General features: G+C 42.7%; 1 protein-coding gene across 1 annotated transcript; it reads left to right on the forward strand.

The window, feature by feature from the left end:
• Positions 1-16523: 16523 nt before the first annotated feature.
• MC5R (melanocortin 5 receptor) lies at positions 16524-18592 on the forward strand. The gene is made up of 2 exons (XM_010142304.1): positions 16524-16698; positions 17539-18592. Exon 2 carries the CDS (start codon positions 17615-17617, stop codon positions 18590-18592), a length of 978 nt encoding a protein of 325 aa, XP_010140606.1. The 5' UTR covers positions 16524-16698; positions 17539-17614.
• Positions 18593-20395: the final 1803 nt, after the last annotated feature.

Below are 20395 nucleotides of genomic sequence, written 5' to 3' on the forward strand. Positions count from 1 at the left end.
AGTCCAGAGTCTTTAAATGGTTTTCTAAGCGAGCCTGCTTGGATGGACCTTTGCCTGCAGTAGTACTCTGGGTTTGTGCCTGAATAGTGGTGGATTGATGATTTATTGCAATTTTGTAATAATATTTTGGCATTTTCATAGTCATAGAATGGTTTGGGGCGGAAGGGACTTTTAAAGTCCAACCCCCCCTGCAGGGAGCAGGGACATCCGCACCCAGAGCAGGGGGCTCAGAGCCCCAAGGGCCAACCTGACCTGCCATGGGGCCAGCCATGGGGCTGCTTCCACCTATCCGGCCCCCCTGCAGGGAGCAGGGACATCCGCACCCAGAGCAGGGGGCTCAGAGCCCCAAGGGCCAACCTGACCTGCCATGGGGCCAGCCATGGGGCTGCTCCCACCTCTCGGGGCAGCCTGCGCCAGGCTCTCACCACCCTCAGTGTAAATATTTCTTTCTTTTCTCTAGTGTGACTCTCTCTCTTTTAGTTTAAAACTGTTACACCTTGTCCTTTCACTGGAGGCCCTGGTAAAAAGTCTCTCTCCGTATTTCTCACAAGCCCCCTTTAAGTATTGAATGGCCTCCCTGGAGCCTTCTCCGGGCTAAAGAATTCCAAGCAAAGCAGCGCTATTTTATTGCATGTTGGTATTTAAAAACATTCAAAATAAGCGTGGCAAAACCTCGCACTTTTCCATAGTTCTTGCCAGCACGTGACTACATCATTCTCAAAAGCCTGTTACAACAATAAAAGAATATGTGTGTTCGCCCTTGAGACCAGGATTTTAAATGCCCAGCTGTTAGCCCAACATCTGAGACAGGAGGATGCACAAAAATGGTTTAAGACTACCTAGGACACTTAATGGATGCAATAACCCATTTCTTCCTAGAATATAACTTTTTATATTGAACATGCATGTTCCTTACATCCACTTTGCCATCTTTGAAATATTTTTCTTGTTCTTGCTATACTTTAATCCCTGCTAGAATATACATTATAAAATAAGTTGTTTTATGAAATTAATCCGTTGACAGAGGTGGGGTTACTGTTTTGCTAACCACTAGCAACACATTAGGAAAAAAAGAAAGCAAGATTTTTTTTTTTTTTTCCTTTTCAGGGGTTTCTATTGGCTCCTGAGGTAAAGGGAAATGAAATGTGCAGTTTGGCTGCTGCCTTCAGTGCTCTCATATGCCAGGCAAAAGTCTCAAGACGAATCATTAAGGTGATGACATTTATGTAGGTAGCATTGGCAGGGTTTCTTGTAGGTCATTCCCTAAGACCACTAAAGCCACTAAAACTTGATGCAACCGCACCTTGTGCTGTGAGGCAAAACCCGTATCCTGTTGTCTGGCTTCCCTGGCACAGGAATACACAAAGGGCTAGTAAAACAAAGGTCTTGGGTCTCTAAACTGGGCCGAGGAGGAGTTTTAGTATTTGGATTTGAAATTATGAATCCTCTCCCACAGACTCTGAATTCCTGTAGAAACCCCTTCCTCTTTCTTCCTTTCCCCCTTTTCTTGCTTTCCCCAAGTTTAAATGCAGTTTTGCCTCTTCTGTGGCAGAGTCCTTGGGAACCCTGATCCGGTGGGTTTACTCAGACTATGTCAGCAGAGTATCACCCAGAAGAGCCTTTTTTTCAGGTGGACTTCACGGCCATCACTTCAAAGAGATCGCTGCAAAGAGAAGGGACAACAAGAGAGGGGCAGACCATGTTGCTTTCTCTTCATGCTACAAAACCTACATAACTCCAGCTGAAAGGTAATTTTTCTTTTAGTCTCTGGAATGAGCAAGTAGGAGCTGAGGGACAATAGCTCATATTAGTGTGAACCTTTACTGACAAGTCGAATAAGGAGTAAAAGAATTTCCCAGATTCTTCTTTACTTATGCTTGATAAAGTGTGAGATAATGAATGAGGGTAGATTGCTTATAACAGCTTCGTCAAGGGGATGTGTCATCACGAACAACCAGAACAAAGTACATTTACCTGTAAAAATGTCAGGTCCAAGCTGACGCCAAAGCTTAGAGGGTAGTTTGTATAACACAATAATGACATGTTGTTCAGTCCCACTGTAATTAAAGGATGCTCATGAGACAGACCGGGGCAATAATTGCTGGGCAGCGATACCGGTTCGGGTGATGACATAAGGCAGGCAGCGCAGCGAATGCAGGGTAGACCTGCAGACCACCAGCAAAACTCGGGAGTCTGGGAAATGCTGAGCTAATACAACTGCATGAATTGAATTCTCATATCTATTAATTCGCTGATAGACACAGAAAAATGCAAAGTGATTCAGCAAAGGCTCTGAGATCCTGCACACAAAAATTTTTCTGGTCTCCTGGTTCGATGACTGCTTTGGCCAGAAATGGGTTTGTAGAAAGCAACAGGGGTGCTCTGTAGTGTTTTAGCATTGTCAGAGAATCACTTCAAAGCCATTCGGTTCTTTTTCCACTGCTGGTTGTCTACAGATGTAACATAACATTTTTATCTAATAATGTAAAGGCTCCTTCAGGCAAGAAGGAGCCTTATCTTCTTTAACATCTATTTTAAGCTCCCAAAACAGCAGGTGCTGAGAATTTCTGAGGAGTTGCAATCTGTCTGGTTGAAAAGAAATTACGAATTTTTTTTTATCCCTAGCCTTTTAAAAAATTAAAAATTTTAACTTTGACTGTTTTCAGTAAGGGTCAGGGTGGAAAATACTGAAAAAAGAGTGAAGTTTTGTTACAGCCTTCTGGGAAGGAGGAGTAGAAGGCAATTTGGGCTCATTTGTACGCTGCGTTTAGAAGTGTCATTGTCCTTTCCAGTTTTGGATGCTGCCAAAGGAATGCATGTGAAATACTGGTGCAATCAAGGCTTCTTGTGCTGGAGGTGGCCTTTATTTGCGACCCTAAGCGTGTCTGGCTTGTTAGTGGAACCACTGTACCTTCTTTCTGGAGAGAGGTTGTCAATCCAAGGAAGTGAGTTGTAGTTATCTTTTTTCATCAACCTGCACAATTATTCCTCCAAAGTAGTTCAGAGTTCAGCTTGTTCCTTGGTGTTGATTTAGCACAAAGGGGCTGTAATCAGAATGTAGGCTCGTCACATGGTCGTATTATTTCTGAGCAGCCTGGTGGTTCCTCAGATGTGAATGGTGAACACACTATTTGTCCTTTATCAGCCCTTGCCTTGGTCCCTTTGCTGAGTGGTATCATATGTCTGAAAGATGTTTGGGCAGTTTCTTAGCAGAGGAAAAACCAACGATGCTCTACCTGAGAGTGCCATGATGTACAGTGTTCATTTTTACTCATAGAATTGCAGAATCATAGAACATCCGGCTGGAAGGAACCTCAGGCACCGCCTGGTCCAACCTATCTTGGGAAAGGTTCAGCCCCCTCTTTGTCGGCCCAAGACCAAGGTCAGATTTCCTCATAGCAGCTTTGCATCAAAGATTTACGCTGCCCAAGATCCAGACAGTGGCTACGTTCTCCTAAGACAGAGTAACTTTTTTGTGTCTCCAAGCTTACGCTGACAAAAACCGCTGAGCAATCCAGAGCGCTAGCAGGGGCAGCACACTTTTCCGAGAGTAAAGATTGCTTATGAAGTGAGGGGGGGAAAGTGCTCGCAAACCTGTATAGAGCTTTGCAACGTGGTAATGCCCATCCTAGAAAAAGTCATGCGCTCTATTATCGTTCGCACAATTTGAAGCTTTTCTTTGCCTTGTTTTTTTGTATACAGGCTGTGTTTTCTGAGACTGACTACATATCCACACGCAGACTTTTAGACGTTTATCTGCAATTGCCCTCTTAAATGAATGCTGAGGAGTAGCTACAAGAGTAGGGTTGTCCCTTGATATCAGAAAGAGGAAAGGGACAGGGTGGGAGAAAAGATGTGCGCACAAATAGCATCACTTGGTTTGCCTGCCTGCTTTCCCTTGGGGATGATACACAAGCGGAGCAGAAACATCGCTGAGCCTTTTGTTCTGAGCTGGTACAGGAGATGGTCAACAAAAACTAACAGTGAGCTTTGAGAACAGTAAATACAGGTGGGGAAATTGGCTTTCCAGCACAGGGTGTTTCTGCCAGGCTCCTGTGCTTTTGCAGAGATGGAGGTGATTTTATGGCTGCCCTGCCTCACAGTGAACACCAGTGCTCTGGCTGAATATGTCTGAATAAATGTAGGAAAAGGGACAGTGTCCATACGACTCAGCACAGCCACATATTTTCTTCTGCTTTACTACAAATCTCGGACTTCACATACTTCTTTGCCTGTATCTGATTTTAAAAGGCTGCAGCAGAAAGCAGATTAACTTCAGAGTAAACATGACCTGTCTGTTAAAAACAACCTGCAGCAGATTGGCTGTACCAAAACAAGTTGGGGTATATATTCTTCTGGTGTGATGGTGTCATATTGTTTAGTGGTTGCTTTGGTTTACCCTGCCTGACTGGGGCTGCTTATTGCCACGCGACGTTTTTTGGTGAGACAAGCCATCTCATCCTTTCCTTGGGAGAGCTGCTGTAGCTGATAGAAACCCTGTGAGAAACCTCAGCTGGCACAAATAAAATACGCTTCCCTTGGGAGAGATGTAGGAGGAGACAAGACCACTAGTCCGGAAATCTAAGGTGGTTTTCTGAGTGGAGAAAGCTTTTTCTGCCTCTCATGCCCTGTAGTAGGGAGAAGAGCATGTGTGAAAGTTCTCGCTTTTTCAACTGTCTGGCAGGACTTTGCATCATAAACACCGATAAATATTTATTAGGAAAAAACTCAGTCATTTTGCTCTTCCTAAGAGAAGTAAAAGTAGAAAAAAATAAAACAAGGTAAGCATAGATTTGTTATGATCACTTATAGAACAAGGAGGCATGTTAGGTGGTTTTGGCACTGATCTTTCCTCCGACAACTAATCCCGGTCCAGAAGTGAAGATGTTCTGCACATGTGGGCACCATGTGACTTTTACTGGTGCAAAGAAATACCACCTTTAAAGCTTTATATGTTGGTAGAAACTTTAAAGATCATATTGTTGCAGTGTAATCTTAGGTTTTCATCTATATTTGCTGTGGTTGCTGAGTTGGAGTTAGCATAGGACAGCTACTGAGGGAATAGCGAGTGACTGAGATTGGCTTCTGTAGCAATTTGGTCCATTAAACCCTCTCTGCTACTCATTACTGCCCAGGAAATATCTTCTGCTTCAATTAGTGCAGCGTAATTATATGCTGGCTGTGGCGACTGTTTTTCTGCAGCAAGCAGTGCCCCTGCAACATATATTGCTGCTGTTGGAACTGTGTCAGATATAATCAGAATAAAGGATACTACCTGCACAAGCCAAAAGCAAATTGCTCTTTTTCTCTTGCTGAGGAAAGGCAAAAAATAGCTCATAATTACAGACAAATTCTACAATTTTTTTCACAACAGGTGAGCTCGTAGGCTGTTACATTAACGAGAGGATGAATATGAAGTGCATGGTGCTATTCAGTGTGCCTGAAGATTTGGCTATAACCAGACTAAACCTCTGTTAGGTGAGGGTAGAGTGCTAGAGCAACTCACTGCTTTGAGTGTTTTTCGTATATAAAAGTCCTCATACACCTCACAGAGGCTGGAATGATTTACCAGGTAATACAAGTGGTGGGTGGCGGGTGGCATCTGGCTGCGCAAGAATATGTAGAGGTGAAATGTATAGGCAGTACCTATGGAAATTGTACAGAGTACCCTGCCCCTCCACTTCGAAAGAAGCATTGTGGAGAGGTAGAGGAGTTGCTCTTTTTTGTGTGTTTGTGCATTCATGTGTTCATTCACACATGATAGAATCACAGAATCATGAAAACATCCTTAAGCTCATCGAGTCCAGCCATTCCCCCAGCACTGTCAGGTCCCCACTGACCCCTGTCCCTCAGCACCACCTCGACACAAGGGCTGGGAAACCCCTCCAGGGATGGGGACTCCACCACTGCCCTGGGCCAGCCCTGGACAACCCCAGTGGGGAAGAAATTTTTCATAATATCCATCCTAAACCTCCCCTAATGGAACTTGAGGCTATTTCTTCTTGTCCTGTCAAGTCGGATACCTCAGCTTACAATGCCAGCAATGAAAGCCACATTGTCTTACAGACACTACATCTCTCAAGGGATAGTAAAAATCATGTAGGACAAGTTAGCTGATCTGTGCTGTTGCCTCATCTTCAGAGTATGTCCTCAATTACACCATACAGAGGTCAAAATCGCAATGCAAAGGCATAATTGAAGCCACCTTCAGGATCTTAGGTGATGATGTAGGAAACCAATACTTCAGTGTAAAAAGTTTCCACGTATGAACTGGACTTCAGGCTGAGTTTCCAGGTAAGTGAGCGAAGAGTGGAATTAGAAAAGCCCAATGCAGAAGAAAGCAGTTCTTGCTATGTGCCCAGTCCTGAGGAAGGAGCTTATAAGACTTGTTCTACACTGCCAGGATCCTAACACCAAGCAAGTCCTCCTTATTCACCAAAAAGGCCCAGAATGTCCTATTTCCTTGACACAGGTAGTAGCAGTTGGGCAGGGAAAGCTTGTCTTACATGTCTTCCAAGCCAGTACTTTAATAGAAAGCTCCTTCTTGGCTGCTTTAACCTAACTTTTGTTTAACCTACGCCGAGAGCACTTCTTTGAGGCACTGTCCATCCATCACATTTCTTTCAATCATTGCACTACCTAGTTACTTGCCTTTGCTGAGTTGGATCAGTGCAAGGGGCCTTTAGAGAAGAAGCTAGATGGTTTTTGGTGATCTGGCAATGTGAGTTCTGTACTAGATCCAGTGGAGTAAGGAGTTTTATAGCGAATTTATCCTTGGTACCACTTTACTCATTGCTCTTCCAACTCCAGCAAAAGAAGTGCAATATTTAGTATTCTTTATTCACTGTTGACTTTTTTGGCCAGGCTGGGATCACTATTTATTTAATTTCATATTTATTACATGTCCAGAAAGAAAAAAAAAAAAGCAACTAAGAGAAAAAAGAAACAGTCATTACTTTTTTCTTTCACATTTTTATATTAATTAGAAAATACCGTGCAGAAAATCATTGGTTTGTATAATGAAAAACGAGGTGAGGACGGTAATCTCTACATCAGTAAAACAACCTGCCCTTGAAGGGAATACCTGGTTTTACACTTCCACACTGCGATAATGGCAGCCAGGGGTATTCAGGGATATCAAAACCTACGTCATCACTATGGTTTTGAGTAACTTTCCACAACTGATGGCCAAGGCAACTTCCAGTGACTTCAGTGGGTATAATACTGCTGTGGTGACCTTTAATAATAGCAAAGAAACGGGGAGAGGCAAAGGGGTGAATATCTGGACAAGGCTTCACTCACACCTGGAAGTCACACCAGCCGGTTCAGTGCAACATTCAGCTTCCATCTGCTTGAATCTGTTCCTTGAAACTTTCACAATTTCCTAATCCGTGGTCAAAATGCCCTCGAAGAGAAAAAGGCCTATTAGAAAACAAATTGTTTTGAACTACTTATGGCCAGATCTGCCATTATGTGCTTTAAAGATTGAGTAGAGTGCTCCTGAGAAAAGCTAGAGGCTGGAATTGTCATTAAAGCCCTGCCCTGCTGCTATTCTGAGGGCTCCCAGTGCTTGCTCTGAAATCAGTCAGTGCTTCTGTGCATGAGGATAGGTCACTGTGCCTTCTCTGCCAGTAACTGTTGAACTAAGCTGATACTAAGTCCTAATTCAAGGTAAATATTCCGAGGTAAATCTATCTTACATTGCTCACCAAAGTTTACCTTAAAGTCTTCTAATTTTTTTTTAATATGATTTTAATGATAAAATCCCAGTGTGACTTTTATGGCTTTAGAAGATTAATTTAATCTCGTATACTTAAATGTGATAGTTTTTCTCCTGACTGAAAGCAAATGATAGAATTTCATCTAATGGGAAGCTTGGAATTCACAAGATCCTATTAGTTTATTGATCTTGTTACTAAGAAAAAAGCCCACTCATTTCACGGATCAGGCAGAGGGCACTGGCTTCCCAAATGCTAACTGAAGAAGAAACAATTCATAAAGTAACTTTTCAATTTGGACTAGTGAAGGAAAGCTGGGGATAGCCGAGTGCATTTACATGGCTTCTTTTAACTTCTCGCACCTACCAGGGAAAGGCAAGCGACCCTGTTAGGGACCATGTACCAGCTGGGGTTTCCTGACGTATCCTGCTCCAGCTCCACTCTGAGAGTCGTTTCCAGCCCACCGTGATGATCAGTCCTCAGTGTGTTTGTCTACTCCTCACACAGATACAACACTTCACCTCTTGTCACCTTACTTATCTCATCTGAAGAACAAACCAAAAGAATTGGGAAAATCAAATATAGCAGCAGTCAGAGGCTGGTGGAAAGCTGCTGACGTTAACTGCTGACATTAGCTCCAGAACTCTGGCTTTCAAAATCAGTGGCAATGTTTGACTGCTTTTTCCCAGGCACAACCCTGTGCTGTGTCATGAAGGAAGCTTTCCCCCACTGCTCTCTCCTGCCGCTCTGGGACCACAGACTGATGCTCGCTTTCTAGCCCGCAGCACTGGGTGCTGTAGTGGGTGATACAACCTCGCTGTTCCTCTGCCCTGCCCTGTTCTTGAGCAGGCACTGAGATGAAAATCCACTCCTCAGTGAACTTCAACTCCTGCACATCTCTTAGACAGTGACCTAATCTCATGTGAATAAATCTACGTGTTACAGGAAATGTCTAGACCTATGGCTCCCAGCAAGAAGCACCTGAGAGGAGGTTCGCTATCCAAGATGGAGATGTAGGTAAGGGAACTCGCTATTGCAATTGCTCTGCTCCTGTGCATCCAAACCTAGCAGCACGTGTTATGTCTTTGTACTTCCTACTGTAGGAGCTGGAGGTTTTGGTCAGCAGGACATTCTGTGCTAACAAAAGAGCTGGTGGAATTTCCTTCTGCCTGGGTAACATCTCACCACAAAGACTGAGCTCTGGCTCTTGTGCTAAAAGCTGATCTTTGGACACTCGTCTTCTGCGGTCCGTTATCTGACTGTCATTAAAGTGACTGTGGCTATACCACTGCTTCAGAACAACACCCACTTCTTTAATCAAAGAAGACTTAGTGGTGTCTTAAAGTAAAAACATTAAACCAAGTCTGAAACAAATAACAGGGCACAACTTCTCCAAAAAAGCAGAAGGATGGCATCTTTTAATCAGGATTTCAGCATCTGGCCTAAAAGAAGGTTTCTGTACCATTTAACAAGAGCAGAGAGGGCCTTGCTGACAGTCGCTTTGGTTTTTTTGGGCAGCAAACAGAAATAGGCTGAACAAATTTCTCCTCAAAGAGGTTGTGTACGAGCATCCAAACGCTCAGTTTCTCCCAGCACTCCCCTGTAGACAGTAGCTGTTTTGCATTAGTGCCACCAGTTATGTGAAAGTGGTACAGGTTCTCGCTGGCGGTGTAGCTGTGGATGTGAGAAGTGATGCTACACACAAAACCATCTCTACCCGCTCAAGTACAACAAGGTGTGCCAGGTGAAACCATCCTAGTAAAGGTGGCACACTCTAACTGGTAAATCTTTCTTAAACTAGATGGAGAAAGTTGAATCTGATCTTCCTGTCATGACTGTGTGCATTTCCAACCTGGAATGTTGGAATGTTATTTACAGCCCAAACAAACAAAAAAAAAACAACCAAAAAAACCCCCACCCTGGGCACCATTCCTCATTATATTTCCATAACTCTAGGCTTGAAAATATGTAGAGCAAGTTTTTCTAAAACCTGTGCCTGAAGTTAGCCTTGAAGTCAATACTTAATGACCCAAACCTGTCCCCTGAATTTCAAAAGTAATGATCATTCTGCTGTTAATGAAAATTTATCCTGCAATGCCTTTTGGAAAAAAACAGTTCAATGACTTTGTAGACAACCTCCAGAAACAGAAATAATCAAAAGATGAGAATAAAATAAAAAATTGACTCACAGAATAGGGAAAAAGAATTTAGGCAGGGCTAAAATGTTAGTATCCAACGTATTTTGGTTCTATTGGCTGTGTGTAGCGGACACATATTCACATGGAAAAAGCCTTGTTATCACAACTGCAAGTGGTTGGTGCGTTAGGCTGCAATATTAAAATTGGGAAGGACCTCACTGGTAAGCGATGTAGGAGCTGTGGTTTGACACAGCAGTGAAGTTAACGTGTTGATCCTCCGTTAGAAATCTGGCTGTGAAGCCAAGCTCTGATGTACCGCAGGCTCATTCTGCTGGTTCAGTTCCTTTGACCAGTTTTCATGGGTTAACTCGGTGCTGGTGTGTTTTATGGCAGTGCTTGAACTGCCTGCCCACCCCATTCTAACCGTGTCAGGTCAGGCGTTGATCATCTCATTTAGGGGCAGAAACTCTGCATCGTGTGCTAAATCCAGCACGAACCTTCAGGGTAAAATAGTCTCTTCCACTGGATCGGGTCTCTGGAGGTTTTTCTCACTGCAAACTTGTAGGAACATGTCTTTGTAAGGAATTACCGTGGCCTTCCTGTTGTTCTCTGGCACTTTACGAGTTCACTGTATCACTCTCAAAATAATGTAAAAAGGCATTAAAAAGAAGCATCTAGTTACTGACAAATTTAGTGTCTTTTAGGAAGATGAAGAGGTGGAAATGTCATTAGTTGATTAAATTACCTCTCTTATATTATAAATTCTATAATAATATTAAACTTACATTTACCTGGCTAAAATACAATCGATTGTATTATTTATAACTGGGAAGCACAGCTTTCTTTTCATAGTCTTGTTTAGTCTGCTGAAAATAGACTTGTAAATCTGAAAAACAAAACTGTGTCCTACTGTTTCATTTTCACCTTATTGTCACCACATTGGTAGCAGTTAATTTTAACTCTCAGCACCAAAACCAGTGCTCGCTTGCAAACCTCAAATCAACTGAACATACTGGATGAAATGATTGGTTTTCTCTAGTTAGCTTCTGACTCTGAGCTAAGACAAAGCTCCAACTGTCCTACTGCTATGGTTGAATTCAGGTTGGACTGGGAAGTATACTCTGTGTTTCCTGGTTTTAGAAGCGGTGGTACCATTGGACTTGATAATGTTGGTACCACCAACATTAATTCTGTAATTCCGCCAATATTAATTCTGTTACTAAAACCGAGATGTATGCCAAGTGGTTCTCCTTGCTGGAAATTAGGCTCCTGTTGCTTCATCCTGTTCTTCGAATAACAACCTGTGAACTTGCTCTGCCTGAAAGTTCATTCTCTGGAAAAAAGTCAGGAGACGTCAACTTACCCCTCTCTAGGAGTAAACAGGTAACTGGAAGGTCCATCTGGCAGCTCATGGTGTTACAAACTTCTATTCTATTCTATTCTATTCTATTCTGTTCTGTTCTGTTCTGTTCTATTCTATAATAATATCTAGGGCTTTTCTGCTCAGTGCTAGAATATAATTTCCTGAAGATCGGCTATTACACATCATTTCTCATTGAGTTGTCTGTGATCCTTCTGACAAAGTTGTTCTGTTCTGTTCTGTTCTATTCTATAATAATATCTAGGGCTTTTCTGCTCAGTGCTAGAATATAATTTCCTGAAGATCGGCTATTACACATCATTTCTCATTGAGTTGTCTGTGATCCTTCTGACAAAGTTAAAACATTCAAACACTGAAGTCTCTGAGGAGCTGAATTATACAATAAATTAGCAGCATTTTATATAAAAATCAAAGAGGTTCTAATGCACAAGCATATTATGAAACAAATGAAAAATGTGCTTCTAATGTTTGCCGTTGCCATACTGTAAGATAAGCTTGCAGAAATGAGACATGGAATGTCTTGCAATATGTAATTAAAGTAGCTCTTTTAATCCCTTATTTTTGATAGTTATATTAATGGATAAAGAGGTATTAAAGCTTCTCTGTGGTCTAGCAAGAAATACTCTTCTTTCTCTTGTAGAAAGTAGCACCTGATAAGAAGCTGCTAAGTGGGGGTTTGTTATTTTTTCTTTCTTTCCCAGTTTGCTTGTCCGTTATTGAGTTACTCCCCTTTGTGTCAGAAAGTTTCTGTGATCTTTTGCTGGTCATCTGTGCTTTGTGAAGCCTGCAGCCAGCGCTTCTGCGTGATTCACAAGGCCTGTGCTGCTGACCCATGCTCTAAGAAAATGTCGGGGGATGATTCATTACCAGAATTGTCTCCCTTTAGAAAGCACATAAACATGATGGTTACCAAACCTCTTATTACCCTGTTACAGTTTAGACAGTTAGTGACAACAGCCTCTGGTTTAGGTTATTAGAATAGGTCTTTCTAAAATGCCTTTTAAACTGAATTGCATCTTCCTCAGCTTTCTATTCTGATGCGAGAAGCACCACTGATAGGTACCGAGAGTGGCCAGAGATTATCTCAATCCATTTTGAAGGACTCCGATGAAAGGAGCGATGGTCAGAAGTGTTACTGCAGTCGCACCAAGTGTGGCTGATCCCTGCTTTTGACAGGGCACTGTTTACGTGGTATTTTGATATCTCTTTTTAGTCTGGCTTGTCTGTGATGCTTCCTGCAAGAAACATTCAAGTGTTGAAGATTAGAGCCACAATGTAAAAGCATCTATTCACTACCCCACTGCTTACTGCAACACCCGATTTTAAGGCTTTCAGCGGTTCTCTGGGCAGGGGAGGGGACTGGACTACAAGGGGTCTAGTGCCACTTCATCCAGCTTTTTTATTTAAGGGCAGGAAGTATCAATGCCTTTTATTTTTTTATCTTGATCAGTTGGCGGTGTTTATTGAAGATTAACTGGATGGTAACACTGGGGGGCGGGTAACGGTGGGGACCTTGATGGGGCTCAGCCAAAGGTCCTCAGCACAGAGGTCAAGAGAAAAGAGGTCTTCTCAGTCCTTAGAGAACATTTGTTATGTGATTCAAAGGCAAAGAAGGCCATGAGCCTCACTCTTGGTGATCGATGGGTTATCCCTTGGAGCAGTCTGAGAGCATCCTCGGTGGCTCTGAATGACAGCATAGGCAAGGAGTAGATAGAAGAGAGATTTCGTAAATAGGTCAAGAGCATCAATCCAAAGCTACGTTATGAAGGACAAATGTATTTTCATTAAATAGATAAAAATAGCTGCAGAAGGACACTGGAATTAAATTGCTTCAATGTATTGGCACTAGACAAGCTGGGCAGATTTGTATGCACATCAGTAAAGCTCTTCTCTGAACCTCCTAAGATTAGCATGGATTAATACCAGAATCCATCCGAGTGTAATAAGCTCTTCTTACAGAAACTCCTTTGGGGACACGTGCTGTTGGCCTCATTTATGCATTCGGTGATAAAATGAGCATCTTGCTGTCATGAAGGTGGGATGCAATTCCCTGCTGGTTTTGATACAGCGTAACTTGGCCCATGGGTCAGGGTTGTCACAGCCTCTCCTATCCCAGTGGACATACTGCATAGAGGGGAGCTTTGCTGGTGGTGCTGGTGGCAGACGGGGGCTCTGTGTTGCTGTCAGTGATGCTGTCACAGCCCCCAGTCTGGTCGCTGACAAAACCTGCCAGGGTGACTGGAGCAGCTTTGTGCTCTCTCTCACCACTTCACAAAGGCAAAAAATGGAATGGGGTCAAAATGAGCCCTGACATCTCTTTTTCTGCTGGAATCGTGTTTTACTTCATTCTTATAGTCACTGACGTCTTTTGGGGGCACTTTTGATCTTTTTTCCCCAAAGCAAACTCTTGGGGAGTTCAGTGGAACAGGGACCTTAAGCAGTTAGCATTTTCCTTATTCCAGAGAAGATGTTACATAAGTACAGAACAAACACCTTTTCCTGAAGATGCATGGAAGCAGGAGCTCTCCCAAGGGCTCCAGATGCAAGCTTCTTGGTGCATGATCCAGCTGTGCCCAAGGTCCTCACTCCAACCTCTCCTCCTCTTTCCATCTGTGGAAAGAAAATGATGATCTGAAAATAGGACAGGGCTTCGGTGTGTTCCTCAGGATGCCCACTCTGTGTGCACTCCTGTGCCGTGCTGCTACAGCCCAATAGCTAAACATCAGCACAGGCTTTGCAATGCGTGAAATAGTTTGCCCACATTGTCGGACCAGACGTGATCTTTGCAGCCCTACGAAACACCGAGCCCCAACCTGTCCGTAGAGACAGAGAATTTATTTAACTGAACAAACAAGGGAGCCGAACACCAAGATCATGAATGCCTGAAAGACCAGTCTATCCACCAGGAGTCCTCCAGCGGGAGGGTGAAGCCACTCTTGGATTCTTCCCAAGAGAATCCGAAGTTCTGCTCCCATACTCCTTTACTTACAACCCTGTCCCTGTTTGGGTTCAGCTGCCTGCCTCCACCCACTGCTAATCGGGGTCCCTTCAGTTAGTTGCTTGTCAAACTACAGCGCTTATAGTGCCTTGCTGCAGCAATATAATGATAAAACTCTATTAAAAAAAAAAGCATATTTTTCATTTAATTCTCTAACATAAACAAAACTTCATCACTATTCCAGTTTCCAGGCAGGTAATTTCTCTGCAAGCTTTGTAAATAAGGGAGTTAGCGTAGAGCCTTGTGCCCGGGTTTATACCTGCAGTGTTTGTCTTGTGGAAGTGGAATTCAAAGGCTGATTCATAATTCATGTGTGAGAGACCTGGCACTGCTCTAAGGAATAACAGCCAAACCATCCGGACCGCTGTGTGATTTATTTCTTGTAATCAGCTGGTCTGCTGAGTCCTAGCAGGTACAGTGAGAACTTTTGTAAAGACAGCTAAGCCGGGCTGCGAAGAACTTCATTAAACTGAACATACAGGGGAATTTGTAAGTGGGAAGAGGAACTGAATTTAAAAAGAGAGTGGAATAAACCGAAGAATAGGATACTGGAAGAGAAATAATTGAAAGTGGAAAGAGCAGAATGTCTGCACGGTTCTTGCTAGATAGGACCACTGAACGAAGTGAAATTTTACTTCTAGGTCTGTGCTTTCCAAGGGTCTGCAATCAAAAATTACGCAATAAATAGCCAGAATAATGCAGGTAAATTAACTAAACGTAACCTAGGAGAACTAAAACATACTTTACATTAAAGAACAGAAAGAGGACTGCAGATGGGCATCCTCTCATCTTTTCTCCTGGGTATGGCAAAGAGCTGAGAGCTCAGGTGTGGCACACACAGGTGAGATACAGCAGGGAGTGTTGCTGGCATTGCCTGCTCACATCTAACAGCATAGTTTACTACCTCTAGTTAGTAATAACCTAAATTCTCTATTCAGTAGTGGGCAGAAAGGACATGCAGAGTTCATCTCCAGGCTATAACTGCATAATGCTGGAGGAGTCATTTTACTCAGATGAGTAAAAATGATCTTCATTGTCTCCTTCGGCGTGGGGACTATTCGTACAGAAGAAGATTTCATACGATGGCCCGGGTCTTTCAGCATCCTTAGAGTGAAGCTAGTAGCAACAATGGAGGAAGCTTCTCTGGAATATAATGACCAGAATTATGGATTTAGCTGCATTATAATGATAAACTATCTAAACACTGAAACCACAAAAATGGTACAGGATAGAGCAATAAAGATTGTGTTTGTTGGCGGAGATTCTTTAAGAAAAATGCTATAGGTTGAAAATCAGCATGTGAAGCTGTTACATATCATGAAAAAAACCCAACTCCCTTGTTTGGGGAAAGCGGGGATTTGGAGAAGCAGAGACTTTTTATCTCAAGTGAACTTCAAATCCTGCGTGGTATCTGCCTGGCTGGTTAAGTGGATAACACAGAGGGCGTTTGGCAGCGCCAGGAAGGTGTGTGCTTTGGTTCCCTCAGTCTGTGCGCAGAAGGAGAGCCCGTTTGCTAAGGAAAAGAGTCACACTGGTTTTTCCACCAGAAGGGGCATTGGCTGCCTGGCTGCTAGAGCCACCGAGGGACTTCAGCCTCTGCAATGTTGAACACTGAGTTTGCCAGCAATTAGAACCTGTGAAACCTGGGGCAATCACACCCGTCTTGGGAAGCCCTGGCTCCCAGCACTCCTTCCCCATCTGCATCGAAATCTCTATTCTTGCAAGGGGACTGGAACACAACTGTTCATTCGTTCTATTTTTTTCACACAAATTACTTGAGTTGTTTCTTCCGTTAGTGGTGTGACAGGCTTGACTGTGCGTTCTCTGAGTTTTGTAACAGTGTGGTTCTTTTTCTTGCAAAATTATAACTGTGAATATAAGACAAGTGCCTGTAACACTAATAAGACTCCCGTTTCAATAACAGTCTTCTGCTCTCACCTCTTCTGGAGTACTAGTGAGGTATGAATTTGTTGTCAGTATGTTCTAGCAACAGCAGGGAAAAACAAAAAAAGAAATGTTTTTGGAAAGGAACATGCCTCGTGCATTTTCCCCTTTAATATTATAAAAAGCTGATCATGAATTTTAGATCAGAATTACTGTTCAGATAGAAAGACAAGAGAAGCCCACTAGATGGTGGTAAAAACCCAAGCCTTTGCTAACAATATCTGTGAAAGGAGAAGTTCAGAGGGGCAAAGGGGAGGAGGAGCCATGGTGTGAGTACTGAAGTCATTATTGCTTCGAGTCTATAAAAAGGCAGTTGCACAGTAAGTAATTTATACGTGGTCAGCCTTGACTCTATGGATTTACTCATTTATTTGCCTCTATTTTTGTCATCTCTTCCCACCAAGGAGTCTCCAGCCCCAGATGTGGGGTGAGGAAGGGGGGCTGAAACTTCTGCTCTCTGGTGAAATGTTGCAGGCGATGAAGAGGAAGAGCAGCTGAAGGAGCAGCTCTGGTAAATAGGTACAGTTAATTCTTGACTGCAAATAAAAGGTAATTTTTAAAAATTGAAAATTATTTAGCTTGATATGCTACGAATTTTATTTGCAACAAGTCACTGACAATCAGCTTTAAGTGTTCCCCTTACTGAGAATCTGGTGGCTTACAACTTGCCCTGAATATCGTCATTACCAAAAGAGCTTTGAATAAAATACTTACAATTTGGAATAGAAAACTTATTTTTATGACACAGTTCCATTCATAGTGATCCTGTAACTTAACTGTATCCCAAAATGTGTTGATTTCTCCTGGTTAGGTGCTTTATACTAAGCTTTTAAGTGAGCCCAGTAGCATTGTACAGATGATAAGCTGTTTATAACATGGTTCATGTGAACTTGAGAAGTACAAAGGTCAGCAAATCATTTAAATCCTTTACTGAAAAATGTTCAATTCTTAATTGTGGCAATAATTCAAACTTCTATATATTGTATTGAAGTGAGCAGGTACTGTGAACCTAATACTATATTCTCCCGCATTTCTGGGGTCTGAGAATTAAGATTTTGTAAACACTTTCTTGTCTGGTGTCCAGCAGAATTGCCAGGATATTATGCTCACTTCAGGGGGACCGAATAGAATAAATAAAACTATGAATGAAGAGTGTGTGAGTTTCTGCGTTGGTTTGTGGTTTTAATCTCCCAGTAAGATGGGTAGAAAAACTCTGAGCCAATCGCAGGGTAATTTACAATCACTATAGGACTATGACGTGGAAAAGGCAGGATGTGTGCAAGCCAAATTAAATAGAAATGAGTGATACTTTTTTGTCAATTTCTGCCTGTTCTTGTCATGTTATATTTTTTTTGGCAGGGTCTTTTTGGAAAATGCATTCACCACACTCCTTGGCAAGTCCCTCAGAAAGAACAGACCGTGTTTGCTTCCAGAGATGAACATGTCCTCTCAACTCGATGTTGCTGAGCTAAACCTGAGTGCCTTTGGTAGCAACTTTACTGTGCCTACTGTCAAGAGCAAATCATCTCCATGTGAGCAAGTGGTCATTGCGGCTGAGGTGTTCCTAACTCTGGGCATCATAAGCCTGCTCGAAAATATCTTAGTGATATGTGCAATAGTTAAGAACAAGAACTTGCACTCACCCATGTATTTCTTCGTTTGCAGTTTAGCAGTGGCTGACATGCTGGTTAGTGTGTCTAATGCTTGGGAGACCATAACAATATACTTAATAAACAATAGACACATAATTATGGAAGATGCCTTTGTCCGTCATATAGACAATGTTTTTGATTCAATGATCTGCATATCTGTGGTGGCTTCCATGTGCAGTTTGCTGGCTATAGCAGTAGACAGGTATATCACGATCTTCTATGCCCTGCGTTATCACAACATCATGACAGTGAAAAGATCGGGGCTTATTATTGCATGTATCTGGTCCTTTTGCACGGGCTGTGGCATTATCTTCATTCTTTATTATGAATCAACCTACGTGATCATTTGTCTCATCACTATGTTTTTTACTATGTTGTTCCTTATGGTCTCGCTGTACATCCATATGTTCCTCCTGGCTCGTACTCACGTGAAGAAAATAGCTGCTTTGCCTGGGTACAACTCTGTCCGTCAACGAACCAGCATGAAAGGAGCCATCACTCTGACTATGCTTCTTGGCATCTTCATCGTTTGCTGGGCTCCGTTCTTCCTTCATCTCATCCTGATGATCTCCTGCCCTCAAAACCTCTACTGTGTTTGCTTCATGTCTCACTTCAACATGTACCTCATTCTCATCATGTGCAACTCAGTGATCGACCCCTTGATCTACGCCTTTCGTAGCCAGGAAATGAGGAAGACCTTCAAAGAGATCATTTGTTGCTATAGCCTGAGAATGGTCTGCGGGTTAGCAAACAAGTATTGAGAAAACCAAACCAAATCAAAACAAACCAAACGAAACCAAACCAGGGAAGATGATGGAAATGCAGCTTCATGCCACACCTTGTAATTCTGCTGAAATGCCTATGGACCATCTTTCTCCATGCAGCCGTGGTGATTCCTGTGCCAATCAGAAACCATTTGCGAATATGTGATTTTACCAGTCCTTTCCCTCCAGCCACCTCTCTCACACTGGTGGTAGGGGCTACTCAGTGCTTCTGTACTACGGGGAGGAAGAGTATTTTGGATCTCATTTTCCCTACTGAAGACTGGATCTTATAAGAGGAATATACAGGGAAAGCCTTTTTTTTCTTTCTGCTAAATGCAACGAATGTGACCTGTCATGCAAACGAGCCCATCAGCCTCTCCGTGTGTGTTTCTCTTGATACTCTTTGTCTCTGGATACAGCACGGCTTGTTTCGATTCCCAGAATTAACAGATTTTTTTCCCTCTGGAGGCATAAAACCGGGGAAGTAGCTCCAGTTATTAGGGTTCACACACCTTGCTCAGCAGTTATGACCAATATATATGCACATATCAGCAGTCTCGTGTTCCAGCCATGACTGTTACTGTCATAAAATATGTATTATGGAAGAGGACAGTGTTACCATGAGATTTTCCAGGTTGCATACAGTACTTTGTCACATCTGACTGTATGTGTCCTTATCTCTATGGGGTAAGACGTGCCATAGGCGGATTTTAAGGCTGAATGTGAAGGCTGAGTTGATTATGGTTTGTCTGTTTTCTTTATTCATCAGGGCTAGGGAAGTAGAGGGTATGTGGCCTGTGGATAGTCATGTAATGTTTTGTGGAGATGGAAGGACTGGGTGAGTGGCTGTCTTGATATAGACATTAGAAAGGTATTTCAGCCTTTTGTTACTGGGGGAAGCTGTGCTGTAGATTGCAACTGTCGAGCTGGGAGAGACAAAACCGGTATGATGATCAGAAAGCACGTCAGGCAATGGAAAAACAGGGTTCTCAAAACCTCAGGCATGTGTAGCTATAATAGAGACTCCTGATTTTTGCTGCTCAAACAATTTTTGCCGTCGAGAGGATTCTAAGAAACCCTTATGCTTTTTGTGTGAATAATTTGCACCTAGTCACGCTCTTGTAAACAGCGGGGGTTGGACCAGATGACCTTTGAAAGTCCCTTCCAACTGAAAGCATCCTATGATTCTATGATTCTGTTCTGCAACAGCTCTGTAATGTGCAAAATACTGGATTTATCTCAGATGAAGGAAGTGGAACTGTAGCATTGATTTCTTGATGCTCTACTGTCTATGGACAGTGGATATCTTGCGCTGATATATATAGATAAAAGCTATAAAAATACTTCAAGCAAGTGTACCCTGCTGACTAGATATCAGAAAATAGCTTGGTAAAATGAATTATTTCTTCTGAAAAGCTGAAAGAATAACCCTTGTTATACTTGATTTAGGGATGCTCTAAAACTGTTGCTGTCAATGGGCCTTAGATTACACCTTCAAGGTGGAAGTTCTGATCCTGTGTTGGGGAATTTTTTTTGCCATAAGGCTGGTCAAACGTGGGAGCAGGTGCCCAGTGGTTGTGCAATCGCCATCCTTGGAGATATTCAGAACTTGACTAGACACGGCCCTGAACAATCATCTGCTGTAAGTTGAAAGCTGACTAACTTTGAAGTTGGCCTGCTTTGAATGGTTAGGGATAGCTGATCTCCAGAGTCTTTCAGCCCAAGTTATTCTCTGATTCTATCAAACAGTTTGTGTATTATGATAAAATTTTCATTCTCCCCTCCCCCCCCCCTTATTTA

The sequence above is a fragment of the Buceros rhinoceros genome, unplaced genomic scaffold (genome assembly GCF_000710305.1).
Source record: "Buceros rhinoceros silvestris isolate BGI_N320 unplaced genomic scaffold, ASM71030v1 scaffold6698, whole genome shotgun sequence".
Classification (NCBI taxonomy): Eukaryota; Metazoa; Chordata; class Aves; order Bucerotiformes; family Bucerotidae; genus Buceros; species Buceros rhinoceros.